Source organism: Salmo salar, chromosome 04 (genome assembly GCF_965601325.2).
Source record: "Salmo salar chromosome 04, fSalSal1, whole genome shotgun sequence".
Classification (NCBI taxonomy): domain Eukaryota; kingdom Metazoa; phylum Chordata; class Actinopteri; order Salmoniformes; family Salmonidae; genus Salmo; species Salmo salar.
The window spans coordinates 93,674,107-93,691,606 of NC_138294.1; the positions used below are offsets into that span (position 1 = coordinate 93,674,107).

The 17,500-nt window shown below is 47.2% G+C and overlaps 1 protein-coding gene across 1 annotated transcript in view; it reads right to left on the reverse strand.

Moving 5' to 3' along the window:
* LOC106604043 (hormonally up-regulated neu tumor-associated kinase homolog A) overlaps positions 1-17,500 on the reverse strand; it is a 43,504-nt gene that overhangs the window by 13,226 nt on the left and 12,778 nt on the right. The window contains exons 2-5 of the mRNA XM_045717474.2: positions 12,762-12,904; positions 9,192-9,341; positions 3,242-3,297; positions 717-852 (exon numbers count right to left, since the gene is read on the reverse strand). Coding sequence (XP_045573430.1) covers positions 717-852; positions 3,242-3,297; positions 9,192-9,341; positions 12,762-12,904 — 485 coding nt within the window. The remainder of the gene's footprint in view (positions 1-716; positions 853-3,241; positions 3,298-9,191; positions 9,342-12,761; positions 12,905-17,500) is intronic.

Here is a 17,500-nt window from a genome sequence, read left to right on the forward strand (position 1 = left end):
GGTGTAACCGATGTGAAATGGCTAGTTAGTTAGCGGTGGTGTAACCGATGTGAAATGGCTAGTTAGTTAGCGGTGGTGTAACCGATGTGAAATGGCTAGTTAGTTAGCGGTGGTGTAACCGATGTGAAATGGCTAGTTAGTTAGCGGTGGTGTAACCGATGTGAAATGGCTAGTTAGTTAGCGGTGGTGTAACCGATGTGAAATGGCTAGTTAGTTAGCTGTGGTGTAACCGATGTGAAATGGCTAGTTAGTTAGCGGTGGTGTAACCGATGTGAAATGGCTAGTTAGTTAGCGGTGGTGTAACCGATGTGAAATGGCTAGTTAGTTAGCGGTGGTGTAACCGATGTGAAATGGCTAGTTAGTTAGCGGTGGTGTAACCGATGTGAAATGGCTAGTTAGTTAGCGGTGGTGCGCGCTAATAGCATTTCAATCAGTGACGTCACTCGCTCTGAGACTTGAAGTAGGGTTTCCCCTTGCGTTGCAAGGGCCGCGGCTTTTGTGGCTCGATGGGTAACGATGCTTCGTGGGGTGTCAGTTGTTGATGTGTGCAGAGGGTCCCTGGTTCAAGCCCAGGTTGGGGCGAGGAGAGGAACGGAACCTACACTGTTACATAAACTGTAACATGAAATGTGTTCGTTGTAAACTGTAGACATGAAACGTGTTCGTTGTAAACCGTTGTGTATAAAACCTGTCAGTTGTATGGTTTATGTACTCACATGGACCAGACGTCCACCTTGGGTCCGTACTTCTTACGGGAAAGTAGTTCTGGAGCGGCGTAGGCTGGACTCCCACACTGCGTACTGAACGGGTCTGAGTATCCCAGAATCCCTGCACAGTTACTGAGACCAAAATCTACAGGGGAGGAGACAGGTTCTGAATGTCATTTAGAGGTTTGGGGGGGTTTTGAAAGAGGGAGAGATAGTAACGACATAAAGACAGAAGTTGTTACCCTCCTTCCTGTCCCAACCTCCTTTCAAAAACAAGGACATTTCTAAGTGACCCCAAACTTTTGAATATGTAGTGTATATTACCTGTTACTAATGAGCTGTTTGGTGTTAGAATGTATATTATAAACTGGCTGTTTTGAGCCCTGAATTCTGATTGGCTGACAGCCATGGTATATTAGCCATATATCACGCCCCTCTCGGGCCTTATTGCTATTATATGCATTATAATGTACAGTCCCATACGTATTTATTTGGACAGTGAAACTAAAACGTTTAATTTGGCTCTGTACTCCAGCATTTTGATCCGGCCTTGATTGGAAGTCCCATAGGGCTGTGAACAATTGGTCCAGCGTCGTCCGGATTTGGCCAGGGTGTAGGATGTCATTGTAAATTAGAATTTGTTCTTAACTGGCTTGCCTAGTTAAATAAAGGTTACATTTTTTTTTTTTTAAATGTATTACATTTAAAAATAGATATGTGTTTTACCGTTTAGGAATGAAAGCATGTAGACCCCCACATTTGAAGGTTTCATAACGCTGTATTAAAGTAGTCAAAAGTTCAGGATTTGGTCCCATGTTTCCTAACATGCAGTGATTACATGAAGCGTGTGACTCTACAAACATGATGGATGCGTTTGCAGTTTGTTTTGGTTGTGTTTCAGATTATGTTGTGTGCAACTGAGGGCACCAGAGGTTCTGACTGACCCAGCTACTGAGGGCACCAGAGGTTCTGTCTGACCCAGCTACTGGGGGCACCAGAGGTTCTGTCTGACCCAGCTACTGGAGCCACCAGAGGTTCTGACTGACCCAGCTACTGGGGGCACCAGAGGTTCTGTCTGACCCAGCTACTGGGGCCACCAGAGGTTCTGTCTGACCCAGCTACTGAGGGCACCAGAGGTTCTGACTGACCCAGCTACTGGGGGCACCAGAGGTTCTGTCTGACCCAGCTACTGAGGGCACCAGAGGTTCTGACTGACCCAGCTACTGAGGGCACCAGAGGTTCTGACTGACCCAGCTACTGGAGGCACCAGAGGTTCTGACTGACCCAGCTACTGGAGGCACCAGAGGTTCTGTCTGACCCAGCTACTGAGGGCACCAGAGGTTCTGACTGACCCAGCTACTGGAGGCACCAGAGGTTCTGACTGACCCAGCTACTGGGGCCACCAGAGGTTCTGTCTGACCCAGCTACTGGAGGCACCAGAGGTTATGTCTGACCCAGCTACTGGGGCCACCAGAGGTTCTGTCTGACCCAGCTACTGGAGGCACCAGAGGTTCTGTCTGACCCAGCTACTGGGGCCACCAGAGGTTATGTCTGACCCAGCTACTGGGGCCACCAGAGGTTCTGTCTGACCCAGCTACTGGAGGCACCAGAGGTTCTGACTGACCCAGCTACTGGAGCCACCAGAGGTTCTGACTGACCCAGCTACTGAGGGCACCAGAGGTTCTGTCTGACCCAGCTACTGGAGGCACCAGAGGTTCTGACTGACCCAGCTACTGGAGCCACCAGAGGTTCTGACTGACCCAGCTACTGGAGGCACCAGAGGTTCTGTCTGACCCAGCTACTGGAGGCACCAGAGGTTCTGTCTGACCCAGCTACTGGGGCCACCAGAGGTTCTGTCTGACCCAGCTACTGAGGGCACCAGAGGTTCTGACTGACCCAGCTACTGAGGGCACCAGAGGTTCTGTCTGACCCAGCTACTGGAGGCACCAGAGGTTCTGTGTGACCCAGCTACTGAGGGCACCAGAGGTTCTGACTGACCCAGCTACTGAGGGCACCAGAGGTTCTGACTGACCCAGCTACTGAGGGCACCAGAGGTTCTGTCTGACCCAGCTACTGGAGGCACCAGAGGTTCTGACTGACCCAGCTACTGGAGGCACCAGAGGTTCTGTCTGACCCAGCTACTGAGGGCACCAGAGGTTCTGTCTGACCCAGCTACTGAGGGCACCAGAGGTTCTGACTGTTTGTTTAGCAGAGAACTTTAACTCCTGGAATAGTAGTTATAATAATAGTTCATAGTTCAAGCTTCATGGAACTGAAACTTTTGCAGCTGACTTTGTTACATATAAGATACACACACACACACACACACACACACACAGACAGACAGACAGACAGACAGACAGGCAGGCAGGCAGGCAGGCAGGCAGGCAGGCAGGCAGACAGACAGACAGACAGACAGACAGACAGACAGACAGACAGACAGACAGACAGACAGACAGACAGACAGACAGACAGACAACCACACACAGAGACAAAGCAGGGGTTGGTAAACAGGCAACAGGAAACAGTTGTACCTATTAGCTTGATGTGTTCCTGTTCATCCAACAGCAGGTTTTCTATTTTCAGGTCCCTGTGAGACAGACACACAGAGGACAACACAGAACACAGGGTTTAAACAGGACAGACACACAGAGGACAACACAGAACACAGGGTTTAAACAGGACAACTTTATCAACACAGAACACAGGGTTTAAACAGGACAGACACACAGAGGACAACACAGAACACAGGGTTTAAACAGGACAGACACACAGAGGACAACACAGAACACAGGGGTTTAAACAGGACAACTTTATCAACACAGAACACAGGGTTTAAACAGGACAACTTTATCAACACAGAACACAGGGTTTAAACAGGACAGACACACAGAGGACAACACAGAACACAGGGGTTTAAACAGGACAACTTTATCAGCACAGAACACAGGGTTTAAACAGGACAACTTTATCAGCACAGAACACAGGGTTTAAACAGGACAACTTTATCAGCACAGAACACAGGGTTTAAACAGGACAACTTTATCAACACAGAACACAGGGTTTAAACAGGACAGACACACAGAGGACAACACAGAACACAGGGGTTTAAACAGGACAACTTTATCAGCACAGAACACAGGGTTTAAACAGGACAACTTTATCAGCACAGAACACAGGGTTTAAACAGGACAACTTTATCAACAGTTGATTCCAGGTGTTTCCAGTTGATTCCAGGTGTTTCCAGTTGATTCCAGGTGTTTCCAGTTGATTCCAGGTGTTTCCAGTTGATTCCAGTGTGTCCAGGTGTTTCCAGTTGATTCCAGGTGTTTCCAGTTGATTCCAGTGTTTCCAGTTGATTCCAGGTGTTTCCAGTTGATTCCAGGTGTTTCCAGTTGATTCCAGTGTTTCCAGTTGATTCCAGTGATTCCAGTTGATTCCAGTGTTTCCAGGTGTTTCCAGATGATTTCATGTGATTTCAGTTGATTCCAGTGTTTCCATTTGATTCCACGTGATTCCAGTTGATTCCAGTGTTTCTAGGTGTTTCCATTTTATTCCATGTGATTCCAGTGTTTCCATTTGATTCCAGTTGATTCTAGTGTTTCCAGTGGTTTCCAGTTGATTCCAGTGTTTCCAGTTGATTCCAGTTGATTCCAGTGTTTCCAGTTGATTCCAGTGTTTCCAGTTGATTCCAGTGATTCCAGTTGATTCCAGTGTTTCCAGTTGTTTCCATGTGTTTCCAGTGATTCCATGTGATTCCAGTGTTTCCAGTTGATTCCAGTGTTTCCAGGTGTTTCCAGTTGATTCCATGTGAGTCCAGTGATTCCAGTGATTCCATGTGATTCCAGTTGATTCCAGTGTTTCCAGGTGTTTCCAGTTGATTCCAGTGTTTCCATTTGATTCCAGGTGTTTCCAGGTGATTCCAGTTGATTCCAGTGTTTCCAGGTGTTTCCAGTTGATTCCAGTTGATTCCAGTGTTTCCAGGTGTTTCCAGTAGATTCCAGTGTTTCCAGTTGATTCCAGGTGTTTCCAGGTGATTCCAGTTGATTCCAGTGTTTCCAGGTGTTTCCAGTTGTTTCCAGGTGTTTCCAGTTGATTCCAGGTGTTTCCAGTTGATTCCAGGTGTTTCCAGGTGATTCCAGGTGATTCCAGGTGATTCCAGGTGATTCCAGGTGATTCCAGGTGATTCCAGGTGTTTCCAGGTGATTCCAGTTGATTCCAGGTGTTTCCAGGTGATCCCAGGTGTTTCCAGGTGATTCCAGGTGATTCCAGGTGTTTCCAGGTGTTTCCAGTTGATTCCAGGTGTTTCCAGTTGATTCCAGGTGATTCCAGGTGTTTCCAGGTGTTTCCAGTTGATTCCAGGTGTTTCCAGTTGATTCCAGGTGTTTCCAGTTGATTCCAGGTGTTTCCAGGTGATTCCAGGTGTTTCCAGTTGATTCCAGGTGTTTCCAGTTGATTCCAGGTGTTTCCAGGTGATTCCAGGTGATTCCAGGTGTTTCCAGGTGATTCCAGGTGATTCCAGGTGATTCCAGGTGTTTCCAGTTGATTCCAGTGTGTCCAGGTGTTTCCAGGTGTTTCCAGGTGATTCCAGTTGATTCCAGGTGTTTCCAGGTGATTCCAGGTGTTTCCAGGTGATTCCAGGTGATTCCAGGTGATTCCAGGTGTTTCCAGGTGTTTCCAGTTGATTCCAGGTGTTTCCAGTTGATTCCAGGTGATTCCAGGTGTTTCCAGGTGTTTCCAGTTGATTCCAGGTGTTTCCAGTTGATTCCAGGTGATTCCAGGTGTTTCCAGTTGATTCCAGGTGTTTCCAGGTGTTTCCAGTTGATTCCAGGTGTTTCCAGTTGATTCCAGTGTTTCCAGGTGTTTCCAGTTGATTCCAGGTGTTTCCAGTTGATTCCAGGTGATTCCAGGTGTTTCCAGGTGTTTCCAGTTGATTCCAGGTGTTTCCAGTTGATTCCAGGTGATTCCAGGTGTTTCCAGTTGATTCCAGGTGATTCCAGGTGTTTCCAGTTGATTCCAGGTGTTTCCAGGTGTTTCCAGTTGATTCCAGGTGTTTCCAGTTGATTCCAGTGTTTCCAGGTGTTTCCAGTTGATTCCAGTGTTTCCAGGTGTTTCCAGTTGATTCCAGGTGTTTCCAGTTGATTCCAGGTGTTTCCAGTTGATTCCAGTGTTTCCATTTTATTCCATGTGATTCCAGTGTTTCCATTTGATTCCAGTTGATTCTAGTGTTTCCAGTGGTTTCCAGTTGATTCCAGTGTTTCCAGTTGATTCCAGTTGATTCCAGTGTTTCCAGTTGATTCCAGTGTTTCCAGTTGATTCCAGTGATTCCAGTTGTTTCCATGTGTTTCCAGTGATTCCATGTGATTCCAGTGTTTCCAGTTGATTCCAGTGTTTCCAGGTGTTTCCAGTTGATTCCATGTGAGTCCAGTGATTCCAGTGATTCCATGTGATTCCAGTTGATTCCAGTGTTTCCAGGTGTTTCCAGTTGATTCCAGTGTTTCCATTTGATTCCAGGTGTTTCCAGGTGATTCCAGTTGATTCCAGTGTTTCCAGGTGTTTCCAGTTGATTCCAGTTGATTCCAGTGTTTCCAGGTGTTTCCAGTAGATTCCAGTGTTTCCAGTTGATTCCAGGTGTTTCCAGGTGATTCCAGTTGATTCCAGTGTTTCCAGGTGTTTCCAGTTGATTCCAGGTGTTTCCAGTTGATTCCAGGTGTTTCCAGGTGATTCCAGGTGATTCCAGGTGTTTCCAGGTGATTCCAGGTGATTCCAGGTGATTCCAGGTGTTTCCAGGTGATTCCAGGTGTTTCCAGTTGATTCCAGTGTGTCCAGGTGTTTCCAGGTGTTTCCAGGTGATTCCAGTTGATTCCAGTTGATTCCAGGTGTTTCCAGGTGATTCCAGGTGTTTCCAGGTGATTCCAGGTGATTCCAGGTGTTTCCAGGTGTTTCCAGTTGATTCCAGGTGTTTCCAGTTGATTCCAGGTGATTCCAGGTGTTTCCAGTTGATTCCAGGTGTTTCCAGTTGATTCCAGTTGATTCCAGGTGTTTCCAGTTGATTCCAGGTGTTTCCAGGTGTTTCCAGTTGATTCCAGGTGTTTCCAGTTGATTCCAGTGTTTCCAGGTGTTTCCAGTTGATTCCAGGTGTTTCCAGTTGATTCCAGTTGATTCCAGGTGTTTCCAGTTGATTCCAGGTGTTTCCAGTTGATTCCAGTGTTTCCAGGTGTTTCCAGTTGATTCCAGGTGTTTCCAGTTGATTCCAGTTGATTCCAGATGATTCCAGTTGATTCCAGGTGTTTCCAGTTGATTCCAGGTGTTTCCAGTTGATTCCAGTGTTTCCAGGTGTTTCCAGGGTCTATTGTCTCTTCTGACCCCATACCCCTAGTCTTATATGAATCTTGATTAACTATCTCTTCACCTGTATCTACATAGGCCATCTCTATATGTGGCTTGTTCCCAAAATACTTTGATTCCAAAGCTATCCAACAATCGCCCTCAGATTTTCCCACAGAGATTTCTACTGTAGATTTTCGATTTATGAATGAAAATGTGTATAAATTTGTTCCCCCGATCTGAAATGGACCGTCGTTGTGTCGACTCAGGCCAAATGTTATCAAAGTCTAAAGTATGAAACTGTAGATTAAACTGGTAATAATAACACTCAGACTGTCCTCCCTACATTAGAGTAGTCTTATCTCAGACTGTCCCCCCTACATTAGAGTAGTCTTATCTCTGACTGTCCCCCCTACATTAGAGTAGTCTTATCTCTGACTGTCCTCCCTACATTAGAGTAGTCTTATCTCTCTGACTGTCCTCCCTACATTAGAGTAGTCTTATCATTCAGACTGTCCTCCCTACATTAGAGTAGTCTTATTATTCAGACTGTCCTCCCTACATTAGAGTAGTCTTATCTCAGACTGTCCTCCCTACATTAGAGTAGTCTTATCTCTCTGACTGTCCTCCCTACATTAGAGTAGTCTTAACACTCAGACTGTCCTCCCTACATGAGAGTAGTCTTAACACTCAGACTGTCCTCCCTACATGAGAGTAGTCTTAACACTCAGACTGTCCTCCCTACATGAGAGTAGTCTTAACACTCAGACTGTCCTCCCTACATTAGAGTAGTCTTAACGCTCAGACTGTCCTCCCTACATTAGAGTAGTCTTAACGCTCAGACTGTCCTCCCTACAGTAGAGTAGTCTTAACACTCAGACTGTCCTCCCTACAGTAGAGTAGTCTTCACACTCAGACTGTCCACCCTACATTAGAGTAGTCTTCACACTCAGACTGTCCACCCTACATTAGAGTAGTCTTAACACTCAGACTGTCCTCCCTACATTAGAGTAGTCTTAACGCTCAGACTGTCCTCCCTACATTAGAGTAGTCTTAACACTCAGACTGTCCTCCCTACATTAGTGTAGTAAATTATCTTATTACATATGGTATATACTGATACTTTGCTGAAAATCTGTGTGTGTGTGTGTGTGTGTGTGTGTGTGTGTGTGTGTGTGTGTGTGTGTGTGTGTGTGTCTCTCTGTGTGTGTGTGTGTGTGTGTGTGTGTGTGTGTGTGTGTGTGTGTGTGTGTGTGTCTCTGTGTGTGGTGTGTGTGGTGTGTGTGGTGTGTGTGTGTGTGTGTGTGTGTGTGTGTGTGTGTGTGTGTGTGTGTGTGTGTGTGTGTGTGTGGTGTGTGTGTGTGTGTGTGTGTGTGTCTCTGTGTGTGGTGTGTGTGTGTGTGTGTCTCTGTGTGTGTGTGTGTGTGTGTGTGTGTGTGTGTGTGTGTGTGTGTGTGTGTGTGTGTGTGTGTGTGTGTGTGTGTCTCTGTGTGTGGTGTGTGTGTGTGTGTGTGTGTGTGTGTGTGTGTGTGTGTGTGTGTGTGTGTGTCTCTGTGTGTGGTGTGTCTCTGTGTGTGTGTGTGTGTGAGTGGTGTGTGTGTGTGTCTCTGTGTGTGTGTGTGTGTGTGTGTGTGTGTGTGTGTGTGTGTGTGTGTGTGTGTGTGTGTGTGTGTCTCTGTGTGGTGTGTGTGTGTATGTCTCTGTGTGTGTGTCTCTGTGTATGTCTCTGTGTGTGTGTGTGTGTGTGTGTGTCTCTGTGTGGTGTGTGTGTGTATGTCTCTGTGTGTGTGTGTGTCTCTGTGTGTGGTGTGTGTGTGTATGTCTCTGTGTGTGTGTGTGTGTGTGTGTGTATGTCTCTGTGTGGTGTGTGTGTGTATGTCTCTGTGTGTGTGTGTGTGTGTGTGTGTGTGTGTGTGTGTGTGTGTGTGTGTGTGTGTGTGTGTGTGTCTCTGTGTGTGTCTCTGTGTGTGTGTGTGTGTGTGTGTGTGTGTGTGTGTGTCTCTGTGTGTGTGTGTGTGTGTGTGTGTGTGTGTGTGTGTGTGTGTGTGTGTGTGTGTGTGTGTGTGTGTGTGTCTCTGTGTGTGTGTGTGTGTGTGTATGTCTCTGTGTGTGTGTGTGTGTGTCTCTGTGTATGTCTCTGTGTGTGTGTGTGTCTACCTGTGCACCACTCCAGCTCTGTGTAGATGCTCCACAGCCATCACCAGCTGACGAACGTATTTCTGCGTCTCTCTCTCATCCAGCTTCTTCTTATCGTAGATCCGGTTCATGAGGTTTCCTCCAGGACACAACTCCATCACCAGGTAGTAACTGATGATAACAGGACACAGCTCCATCACCAGGTAGTAACTGATGATAACAGGACACAGCTCCATCACCAGGTAGTAACTGATGATAACAGGACACAACTCCATCACCAGGTAGTAACTGATGATAACAGGACACAACTCCATCACCAGGTAGTAACTGATGATAACAGGACACAACTCCATCACCAGGTAGTAACTGATGATAACAGGACACAACTCCATCACCAGGTAGTAACTGATGATAACAGGACACAGCTCCATCACCAGGTAGTAACTGATGATAACAGGACACAACTCCATCACCAGGTAGTAACTGATGATAACAGGACACAGCTCCATCACCAGGTAGTAACTGATGATAACAGGACACAGCTCCATCACCAGGTAGTAACTGATGATAACAGGACACAACTCCATCACCAGGTAGTAACTGATGATAACAGGACACAACTCCATCACCAGGTAGTAACTGATGATAACAGGACACAGCTCCATCACCAGGTAGTAACTGATGATAACAGGACACAACTCCATCACCAGGTAGTAACTGATGATAACAGGACACAACTCCATCACCAGGTAGTAACTGATGATAACAGGACACAACTCCATCACCAGGTAGTAACTGATGATAACAGGACACAACTACATCACCAGGTAGTAACTGATGATAACAGGACACAGCTCCATCACCAGGTAGTAACTGATGATAACAGGACACAACTCCATCACCAGGTAGTAACTGATGATAACAGGACACAGCTCCATCACCAGGTAGTAACTGATGATAACAGGACACAACTCCATCACCAGGTAGTAACTGATGATAACAGGACACAACTCCATCACCAGGTAGTAACTGATGATAACAGGACACAACTCCATCACCAGGTAGTAACTGATGATAACAGGACACAACTCCATCACCAGGTAGTAACTGATGATAACAGGACACAACTCCATCACCAGGTAGTAACTGATGATAACAGGACACAACTCCATCACCAGGTAGTAACTGATGATAACAGGACACAGCTCCATCACCAGGTAGTAACTGATGATAACAGGACACAACTCCATCACCAGGTAGTAACTGATGATAACAGGACACAGCTCCATCACCAGGTAGTAACTGATGATAACAGGACACAACTCCATCACCAGGTAGTAACTGATGATAACAGGACACAACTCCATCACCAGGTAGTAACTGATGATAACAGGACACAACTCCATCACCAGGTAGTAACTGATGATAACAGGACACAACTCCATCACCAGGTAGTAACTGATGATAACAGGACACAACTCCATCACCAGGTAGTAACTGATGATAACAGGACACAGCTCCATCACCAGGTAGTAACTGATGATAACAGGACACAGCTCCATCACCAGGTAGTAACTGATGATAACAGGACACAGCTCCATCACCAGGTAGTAACTGATGATAACAGGACACAACTCCATCACCAGGTAGTAACTGATGATAACAGGACACAACTCCATCACCAGGTAGTAACTGATGATAACAGGACACAACTCCATCACCAGGTAGTAACTGATGATAACAGGACACAACTCCATCACCAGGTAGTAACTGATGATAACAGGACACAGCTCCATCACCAGGTAGTAACTGATGATAACAGGACACAACTCCATCACCAGGTAGTAACTGATGATAACAGGACACAACTCCATCACCAGGTAGTAACTGATGATAACAGGACACAACTCCATCACCAGGTAGTAACTGATGATAACAGGACACAGCTCCATCACCAGGTAGTAACTGATGATAACAGGACACAACTCCATCACCAGGTAGTAACTGATGATAACAGGACACAACTCCATCAACAGGTAGTAACTGATGATAACAGGACACAACTCCATCACCAGGTAGTAACTGATGAGAGCAGGACACAACTCCATCACCAGGTAGTAACTGATGATAACAGGACACAACTCCATCACCAGGTAGTAACTGATGATAACAGGACACAGCTCCATCACCAGGTAGTAACTGATGATAACAGGACACAACTCCATCACCAGGTAGTAACTGATGATAACAGGACACAACTCCATCACCAGGTAGTAACTGATGATAACAGATGACAGGACACAACTCCATCACCAGGTAGTAACTGATGATAACAGATGACAGGACACAACTCCATCACCAGGTAGTAACTGATGATAACAGATGACAGGACAACTCCATCACCAGGTAGTAACTGATGATAACAGATGACAGGACACAACTCCATCACCAGGTAGTAACTGATGATAACAGATGACAGGACACAACTCCATCACCAGGTAGTAACTGATGATAACAGATGACAGGACAACTCCATCACCAGGTAGTAACTGATGATAACAGATGACAGGACACAACTCCATCACCAGGTAGTAACTGATGATAACAGATGACAGGACACAACTCCATCACCAGGTAGTAACTGATGATAACAGATGACAGGACACAACTCCATCACCAGGTAGTAACTGATGATAACAGATGACAGGACAACTCCATCACCAGGTAGTAACTGATGATAACAGATGACAGGTCAACTCCATCACCAGGTAGTAACTGATGATAGTACGTTCAGTAGTCTATAGTATAGTATAGTATAGTATAGTATAGTATAGTATAGTATGGTATAGTATGGTATAGTATAGTATAGCACAGTATAGTATAGTACCTGTTCTCAGTCTCCAGTATGTCCAGTAGTCTATAGTATAGTATAGTATAGTATAGTATAGTATAGTATAGTGTAGTGTAGTATAGTATAGTACAGTATAGTATAGTACCTGTTCTCAGTCTCCAGTATGTCCAGTAGTCTATAGTATAGTATAGTATAGTATAGTGTAGTGTAGTATAGTATAGTGTAGTATAGTATAGTATAGTACCTGTTCTCAGTCTCCAGTATGTCCAGTAGTCTATAGTATAGTATAGTATAGTGTAGTATAGTATAGTATAGTAGAGTATAGTATAGTATAGTACCTGTTCTCAGTCCCCAGTATGTCCAGTAGTCTATAGTATAGTATAGTATAGTAAAGTATAGTATAGTATAGTACCTGTTCTCAGTCTCCAGTATGTCCAGTAGTCTATTGTATAGTATAGTATAGTATAGTATATTATATTATAGTATAGTATAGTATAGTATAGTGTAGTATAGTGTAGTATAGTATAGTATAGTATAGTGTAGTATAGTGTAGTATAGTATAGTATAGTATAGTACCTGTTCTCAGTCTCCAGTATGTCCAGTAGTCTATTGTATAGTATAGTATAGTATAGTATAGTATATTATATTATAGTATAGTATAGTATAGTATAGTGTAGTATAGTGTAGTATAGTATAGTATAGTGTAGTATAGTGTAGTATAGTATAGTATAGTATAGTACCTGTTCTCAGTCTCCAGTATGTCCAGTAGCTGGGTGATGTTGGGATGTCTGATCATCTGTTGGATGTGACCTTCTCTACGGAGGTTCTTCGTCACGTAAGAGTCCTTCTTCGCCTTCCTCTTATCGATCACCTTTACCGCGACCTAGGACAGGGAGGAGGTGGGGGGAGGGAGGACCAGAGAGAGAAAAAATAAACAAATCAGTCTATACTCTGGCTGTGTTTCAAACTCATTAAAGACACGGTCTGCTCCACTTACCCTCGCCTTTTGCCCTTGGGGGAATCCCCGCGGTCGTCGGTCCAAATGATTAGCCAAGCAAGGGAAGTGTGCAACGTATTGCCTGCCTAGCTAGCCCTCGTTTTTAACGGAGTTTGCGAGTGTACAATTATGTTCACTTCGGAACCTGAAACGTCCCCATAATTCAATTCACAATGATTGTACATGCGCTAAGAAAAGTCAGCCGGAACTTCAACGTCAATATGGAGAAGTCAACATACAAGTGTAAGTAAAAAAACAAAATGTAAATAAGTTAGAAATTGTGCAACGAATGCACATGAAGGCGCAAGCACGTCACGTTAAAGTAATTATGTTTTTTTGTTTGGTTAGTTTTGGAAAATTGTAGAATTTAAACATTTTCCATCTTCAGAAGTTCTAGCTAGGCAGGCTAACGTTAGTTTGCTAATTAATTTGCTAGCTTTCATACAGTAGGCATCTATTAACAATTACATATTTAATATAAGTAGACGTGAAAATATAATTGACTGTAGCGCATATAAAAGCACCCACAAGCTGGGCGAACGAGTGAAACATTTCCGGGCAAAATTACTTCCTTCCTCCCTCGCCCCCTCGCCCTGCAAGTGTACACTCATCAGACGTCATGATACATCATCTGAAGTGTCGACTTAATTTGAGGGCTGAGGGGATAGGGTTGTATCTTTTAAGTGTTTGGACCGCACTCTATATATGATAGACAGAGAGACAGCCTGACCTCATCACTCTCTGAGACAGCCTGACCTCGCCACTCTCTGAGACAGCCTGACCTCGCCACTCTCTGAGACAGCCTGACCTCGCCGCTCTCTGAGACAGCCTGACCTCGCCACTCTCTGAGACAGCCTGACCTCGCCGCTCTCTGAGACAGCCTGACCTCGCCACTCTCTGAGACAGCCTGACCTCGCCACTCTCTGAGACAGCCTGACCTCGCCGCTCTCTGAGACAGCCTGACCTCGCCGCTCTCTGAGACAGCCTGACCTCGCCGCTCTCTGAGACAGCCTGACCTCGCCACTCTCTGAGACAGCCTGACCTCGCCGCTCTCTGAGACAGCCTGACCTCATCACTCTCTGAGACCGCCTGACCTCATCACTCTCTGAGACAGCCTGACCTCATCACTCTCTGAGACAGCCTGACCTCGCCACTCTCTGAGACAGCCTGACCTCATCACTCTCTGAGACAGCCTGACCTCATCACTCTCTGAGACAGCCTGACCTCATCACTCTCTGAGACAGCCTGAGACACTGGCTCAATCCCACTACCTCCACTACCTCCCACTGTCTCAATCCCACTACCCCCCACTGTCTCAATCCCACTACCTCCACTACCTCCCACTGTCTCAATCCCACTACCCCCCACTGTCTCAATCCCACTACCTCCACTACCTCCCACTGTCTCAATCCCACTACCTTCCACTGTCTCAATCCCACTACCTCCACTACCTCCCACTGTCTCAATCCCACTACCTTCCACTGTCTCAATCCCACTACCTCCCACTGTCTCAATCCCACTACCTCCCACAGTCTCAATCCCACTACCTCCCACTGTCTCAATCCCACTACCTCCCACTGTCTCAATCCCACTACCTCCAACATTCTCAATCCCACTACCTCCCACTGTCTCAATCCCACTACCTCCACTACCTCCCACTGTCTCAATCCCACTACCTCCCACTGTCTCAATCCCACTACCTCCCACAGTCTCAATCCCACTACCTCCCACTGTATCAATCCCACTACCTCCCACTGTCTCAATCCCACTACCTCCCACAGTCTCAATCCCACTACCTCCCACAGTCTCAATCCCACTACCTCTCACTGTCTCACACCCACTACCTCCCACGGTCTCAATCCCACTGTCTCAATCCCACTACCTCCCACTGTCTCAATCCCACTACCTCCACTACCTCCCACTGTCTCAATCCCACTACCTCCACTACCTCCCACGGTCTCAATCCCACTGTCTCAATCCCACTACCTCCCACTGTCTCAATCCCACTACCTCCCACTGTCTCAATCCCACTGTCTCAATCCCACTACCTCCCACTTTCTCAATCCCACTACCCCCCACTGTCTCAATCCCACAACCTCACACTGTCTCAATCCCACTACCTCCCACTGTCTCAATCCCACTACCTCCCACTGTCTCAATCCCACTATCTCCCACTGTCTCAATTCCACTACCTCCCTCTGTCTCAATCCCACTACCTCCACTACCCCCCACTGTCTCAATCCCACTACCTCCCACTGTCTCACACCCACTGTCTCAATCCCACTACCTCCCACTGTCTCAATCCCACTACCTCCCACTGTCTCAAACCCACTGTCTCAATCCCACTACCTCCCACTGTCTCAATCCCACTGTCTCAATCCCACTACCCCCCACTGTCTCAATCCCACTACCTCCCACTGTCTCAATCCCACTACCTCCCACTGTCTCAATCCCACTACCTCCCACTGCCTCCCACTGTCTCAATCCCACTACCCCCCACTGTCTCAATCCCACTGTCTCAATCCCACTACCTCCCACTGTCTCAATCCCACTACCTCCCACTGTCTCACACCCACTGTCTCAATCCCACTACCTCCCACTGTCTCAATCTCACTACCTCCCACTGTCTCAATCCCACTGTCTCAATCCCACTACCCCCCACTGTCTCAATCCCACTACCTCCCACTGTCTCAATCCCACTACCTCCCACTGTCTCAATCCCACTACCTCCACTACCTCCCACTGTCTCAATCCCACTACCCCCCACTGTCTCAATCCCACTACCTCCACTACCTCCCACTGTCTCAATCCCACTACCCCCCACTGTCTCAATCCCACTACCTCCACTACCTCCCACTGTCTCAATCCCACTACCTTCCACTGTCTCAATCCCACTACCTCCACTACCTCCCACTGTCTCAATCCCACTACCTTCCACTGTCTCAATCCCACTACCTCCCACTGTCTCAATCCCACTACCTCCCACAGTCTCAATCCCACTACCTCCCACTGTCTCAATCCCACTACCTCCAACATTCTCAATCCCACTACCTCCCACTGTCTCAATCCCACTACCTCCACTACCTCCCACTGTCTCAATCCCACTACCTCCCACTGTCTCAATCCCACTACCTCCCACAGTCTCAATCCCACTACCTCCCACTGTATCAATCCCACTACCTCCCACTGTCTCAATCCCACTACCTCCCACAGTCTCAATCCCACTACCTCCCACAGTCTCAATCCCACTACCTCTCACTGTCTCACACCCACTACCTCCCACGGTCTCAATCCCACTGTCTCAATCCCACTACCTCCCACTGTCTCAATCCCACTACCTCCACTACCTCCCACTGTCTCAATCCCACTACCTCCACTACCTCCCACGGTCTCAATCCCACTGTCTCAATCCCACTACCTCCCACTGTCTCAATCCCACTACCTCCCACTGTCTCAATCCCACTGTCTCAATCCCACTACCTCCCACTTTCTCAATCCCACTACCCCCCACTGTCTCAATCCCACAACCTCACACTGTCTCAATCCCACTACCTCCCACTGTCTCAATCCCACTACCTCCCACTGTCTCAATCCCACTATCTCCCACTGTCTCAATTCCACTACCTCCCTCTGTCTCAATCCCACTACCTCCACTACCCCCCACTGTCTCAATCCCACTACCTCCCACTGTCTCACACCCACTGTCTCAATCCCACTACCTCCCACTGTCTCAATCCCACTACCTCCCACTGTCTCACACCCACTGTCTCAATCCCACTACCTCCCACTGTCTCAATCCCACTGTCTCAATCCCACTACCCCCCACTGTCTCAATCCCACTACCTCCCACTGTCTCAATCCCACTACCTCCCACTGTCTCAATCCCACTACCTCCCACTGCCTCCCACTGTCTCAATCCCACTACCCCCCACTGTCTCAATCCCACTGTCTCAATCCCACTACCTCCCACTGTCTCAATCCCACTACTTCCCACTGTCTCACACCCACTGTCTCAATCCCACTACCTCCCACTGTCTCAATCCCACTACCTCCCACTGTCTCACACCCACTGTCTCAATCCCACTACCTCCCACTGTCTCAATCTCACTACCTCCCACTGTCTCAATCCCACTGTCTCAATCCCACTACCCCCCACTGTCTCAATCCCACTACCTCCCACTGTCTCAATCCCACTACCTCCCACTGTCTCAATCCCACTACCTCCCACTGCCTCCCACTGTCTCAATCCCACTACCCCCCACTGTCTCAATCCCACTGTCTCAATCCCACTACCTCCCACTGTCTCAATCCCACTACCTCCCACTGTCTCACACCCACTGTCTCAATCCCACTACCTCCCACTGTCTCAATCCCACTACCTCCACTACCTCCCACTGTCTCAATCCCACTACCCCCCACTGTCTCAATCCCACTACCTCCACTACCTCCCACTGTCTCAATCCCACTACCCCCCACTGTCTC